Source organism: Hemitrygon akajei, unplaced genomic scaffold (genome assembly GCF_048418815.1).
Source record: "Hemitrygon akajei unplaced genomic scaffold, sHemAka1.3 Scf000045, whole genome shotgun sequence".
NCBI classification, from domain to species: Eukaryota; Metazoa; Chordata; class Chondrichthyes; order Myliobatiformes; family Dasyatidae; genus Hemitrygon; species Hemitrygon akajei.
This window is the reverse complement of record NW_027331931.1, coordinates 212599-217716: the sequence shown is the minus strand read 5'-3', so window position 1 is coordinate 217716 and position 5118 is coordinate 212599. Positions and strand designations below refer to the sequence as shown.

At 42.3% G+C, this 5118-nt stretch overlaps 1 protein-coding gene across 1 annotated transcript; it reads right to left on the bottom strand.

The window, feature by feature from the left end:
* Positions 1–403: 403 nt before the first annotated feature.
* Positions 404–1561, bottom strand: LOC140720568 (N-acetyllactosaminide beta-1,3-N-acetylglucosaminyltransferase 3-like). The gene is made up of 2 exons (XM_073035405.1): positions 1169–1561; positions 404–961 (listed from the first exon to the last, which is right to left on the bottom strand). The coding sequence occupies exons 1-2, from the start codon at positions 1559–1561 to the stop codon at positions 404–406; spliced, it is 951 nt and encodes a 316-aa protein (XP_072891506.1).
* Positions 1562–5118: the final 3557 nt, after the last annotated feature.

The window sequence follows — 5118 nt, the reverse complement described above, 5'->3', positions numbered from 1 at the left end:
GCAAGGGTCATGTGAGAAACGGCAAGAAAAAAATACACAGATATAACTGTAACTAAAAATTTTATTGGTGGCTTATTATACAAATGCCCCAAGTGAAGATGCTGTACCTATCTGCACGCAATGCAACAAGGACTGCTCACTTGGAATAACTTTACAATTGACTTAAATTGTGGTGCTCCTGTCAATATTGTAATGTCATTATGGGTGCAGTAAGAATTAGGCTGAGTGATGACACCTGACAGCTTTACAAACATTTGTAGAATGTAGAAAGGCACCAACTCTATGAATTAATGTATACTCCAATATAATTTAGGAATTGAGCTTCTTACATTGCATAAACAACTGATTAACACATGTTTACAAACTGCATTACATTCCAACAGTTGCTACATTCTCTCATGACTCATGCGGTCCTTTTCGTGGATGCAGACTTCTGGGCAGCATGAGCACATTTCAGATTGGCATCATGCACCGCATCCCACATCAATAGCAGTTCGAAAGGCCGAAAACGGTGCACTAGCAGCAACTCACGGTAATAGCAAGGATTGAAAGAGTCATCTTGGGTTGAAAGAACCCTGACTCCAGCTGTCCTGAATCCACTATGGGAGCGTGGGGCTAGTCCAGTCTTGGCCAGACACATCCCCCAAAATACATCATCAATGGGGTATAGTTCAAGGTCTTGGGCTATGTGGTAAATGATGTGAGCTGTATACACAGACATAAGTATGCCCGCTCCACTAACGTATGGTGGGTACAACTTGATGGTGATCACTATTTCTGGCACATAATACTTGCTCGACTTCTGGCGTTTGGGCCCAAACCCATAAACGAGATGGCCCACAAACAGGTGTTGGTGAACATTCATGCCTAGCAAGTAATGAACCATGTTATCGGTGTTGGCAAAGACATCATCATCTCCATTGAAGATGAATTTAGCTCTGGGGCAAAATTCACTGACCCACTGCAGCAACTTGTATTGTTTGAGGGTGAGGTTGAAAAAGGTATCCAAGAAATCCCATTGTAGGACATCTCTGTGTTCTCTGTTTTCCATGGCTAAAAGCTGATTCAATTTCCTCCTTTCGTTTTGATCAGGAGAGACACCAGAGATAAAGACTCTCTTAATTAGGACCCCATTGAATTCGCGTTCTTTGCCCCAGGTCTTCCTTACCATTTCCCGCCGATCCTGGTGGAAAGGGTGAGATTTGATCACCAGGAGCAGGAAGACATTCTGAGATCCTTCTCGACCACCACATTTGTCTGGGACATTTTGAATCATGTCAAATTCTCGACAGTGTTTATACATCAAGAAGTTTTTTATGTGCTCTTTCTCTTGATGAAATGAGGACAGGTGCAACAATGTCGTGTTCGCGTGGCACTTTGGCTTGAGCACTGATTTAGTTGCATCAGCAGTAACAACCTTGGGCAGATCTTTGCGATGAAAGGTTTCTGCAATATCATCAGTCTCTCGACGTTGGTCATTATCCCAGAACATGAAGAACAATCCCAGAGTAATCAAAACACCCAGCAGTACTTTCTCATAGAATCGCCGACGTCTACTCATCTTTCACCTGAAATAAAGAAAAAATATGGATTAATTCAAAGAAAACTTTACATTTACATGATGCTTGAGAAATATTGACCTCAAAATGGTGGTGAGGTAAGGAATAGGCAGGGCCTACACACTGTTGAAAGTGTAATTGACCTGAAGCATTCCATCCCAGCAGAAAAACAAATCTACCTATAGGATACCATCTCTGTCATTAAACTGAAAATCGCATAGTTTTTTTCTGGGCCTTAAAGATATATGATTCCAAAGGCTTTATTCCACCTCGCTTCACAGCTCTCATCACTCCTCTCGGGGCTTAATCTGAGCTGGGCCAGACCTAGAGCAATATAGCACAATGCAGACATTTTGGTCCATGATGTTGCACAGAACTTTTAATCTGCTCCAAGATCAATTGATACCTACTCTCTCAAATAGCTCTCCATTTTTCTTTCATCCATGTGTCTATCTAAAAGCCTCTTAAATCTCACTGATGCATCTACCCTTATCACTACCCAAGCTGTGCATTCCATACAGCCACCATTTTCTTTTTGTTAAAAAATACTACTTCTGACAAACCCCTACACTTTTCTCTAATCACCTTAACATTATGCCCCCTCATATTAGTCATTTCTGCCCTGGGAAAATGTTGTTGGCTCTCCATTCTATCGATACCTCTTATCAACATATACACCTCTATCAAATCACCACTCCCCACCCCCCCCCACCCCACCTTTGCTCTAAAGAGTAAAATCCCAGCTCGTTCACCATTCAGGTTGAGTTCACAGGTTACTAATACTATGGAAGATGATGCATTATTGACCATTGATTAGTAACTGAATATATGGCAGTGCAGGGAAGGTAACGTGCTGGCATAGCTACTGAAGGCATCTGATTTTCATGGTATTTCAACCTGGTCTATGTATGCCTATAATAGGAGAAACAAAGAGAAGTATACTCAAGGACCTTGGCTTTTTGCTTCTATTTTAACCAGAGAATTGTATTCAAAGTTAAATTAGCAGTGGCCCACCCACCCTGCCATCCATTGGTCAAGCCACTTTATGAAAGGCTGCAACTAAGGCATAACTAGTCCCAAAGGCAAGGCTGATTCCACGCAGACATTCAGCAGTATGCAATTGTGACAAGACAGCGAAGCCATCGCAGGCCAACATCTATTGAAGGAAAACGGCATCAGCATCACCTACGGCAGGAATTTACGCTTCATGAAGAGCAGTGAACCTTGGACTCCAGGAGCCCACAGAAAGCACAGATAACTGATAGCAGAAGAGGGCAGATAGTTAGCATGATCCACAATGTGTTTGAGTAAAACCTTGGATGCCAGGAGCCCTGAAAAGACACCAGTGACTGATAGCAGAACGATGTGTACAAGTAAAACTATTTGCACTGGGATGCAACTTGTGTCACTTTAGAATTATGTAATCCTAGAGTAATGCGATCTAAACAGGCCCTTCGGCTCAACTGGTCCATACCAACCACAGCATCCTCCCTGATAGTCCCAGTTGTCTAGTTTGGCCCATAACTCTCCAAGCCTCTCCCTTCCATGTACCTGTCCAAATGCCTGTTAAATGTTGCAGTTGAACCCACTTCAACCACTTCATCTGGTAGCTTCTTCCGGGTACTCACTGTCCTCCGTATACAGAGGTTATCCCCAAGGACTCTTTTCAATTTTTCCCCTCCTCTCCTCTATCTGTGACCTTTCATTTTGTGCTCTCCAACTCTCCAATAATGACAACCCACCTTATCAATACCCCTTATGATTTTAAACTTCTGAGGTCACCTCCCATTCTCCAAGGCATAAAGGTCCAGCATGGCCAACCTCTCTGTAACCCAGGCCCTCTAGTCCAAAGAGCATCCTCGTAAATTTCGTCTGCACCCTCTCCAGCTTGACAGCGTCCTTCCTATAACAGGGTAAGCAAAATTGTAGGTAATATTCCAAAAGTGGTCTCAACAACAAATTACATAACTGCAAATAATCCCCCGCTCCTAAACTCTACACCATACCTGATGAAGGCAAGCATGCTAAACGCTTTTTTTTTCTCACCATCCTGCCTTTCAGTGAACTATGCACTTGTCAGTGTCTTGCCATTTACTGTACAAGTTCTACTTCATCTGAATATCCATCACCTCACATATAACAATTACAGCACGGAAACAGTCTATCTCAGCCCTTCGATTCCGTGTCGAATGCTTACACTCACGTAGTCCCACCAACCTGCTCTCAGCCCATAACCCCCCATTCCTTTCCTGTCCATGTTCCTATCTAATTTTTTTTAAATGACAATATTGAACCTGCCTCTACCACTTCTACTGCAACCTTGTTCTACACAGCTACCGCTCCCCGAGTAAAGAAGTTCCCCCTCGTGTTATCCCTAAACTTTTACCCCCTAACTCTCAACTCATCTTGAGATGTTTGAATCTCCACTACTCTCAATGGAAAAAAAGCCTATCCACGTCAACTCTGTCTATCGCCCTCATAATTTTAAATACCTCTATCAAGTCCTCATTCAACCTTCTACGCTTCAAAGAATAAAGATCTAACTTGTTCAAACTTTCTCTGTAACTTAGGTGCTGAAACCCAGGTAACATGCTAGTAAATCTACTCTGTACTCTATTTTGTTGACCTGTTTCCTATAATTCGGTGACCAGAACAGTACAAAATACTCCAAATTTGGCCTCAGCAATGCCTTGTACAATTTTAACATTACACCCCAAGTCGTATACCCAGTGCTCTTATTTATAAAAGCCAGCATACCAGAAGCTTTCTTCACCACCCGATCCACGAGATTCCACCTTCAGGGAACTATGCACCATTATTCCTAGATCACCCTGTTCTACTGCATTCCTCAATGCCCTACCATTTAACATGATTGTCCTATTTTGAATAGTCCTACCAAAATGATAAGCACCTCACACTTATCAGTATTAAATTCCATCTGCCATCTTTCAGTCTACTCTTCTAACTGGCCTAAATCTCTCTGTAAGCTTTGAAAACCTACTTCATTATCCACAACGCCACCTATCATAGTATCATCAGCATACTTACTAATCCAATTTACTACCCCATCATCCAGATCATTAATGTATATGACAAACAACACTGGACCCAGTACAGATCCCTGCGGCACACCACTAGTCACCGGCCCCCAAACTGACAAACAGTTATCCACCACTACTTTCTGGCATCTCCCATCCAGCCACTGTTGAATCCATTTTACTACTTCAATATTAATACCGAACGATTGAACCTTCCTAACTAACCATCCGTGTAGAACCTTGTCAAAGGCCTTAGTGAACTCCATATAGACAACATCCACTGCTTTACCCTCGTCAACTTTCCTCCTAACCGCTTCAAAAATTCAATAAGATCTGGTGACGTCGCGTGATGACGTAGGGTCAAGACGTTGGGAATCCAGCTCCCTCGTAAAAAGTAAGAAAATAAGGTTTAAGTGAAGAAGAGTTAACAAATATCTACTAGAAACTATTTATAAATAGCTCAGGATTATCTTTTGATATGGCTCCTAAACCGAAACAGAAGAAAGCTACTACACTCGAAG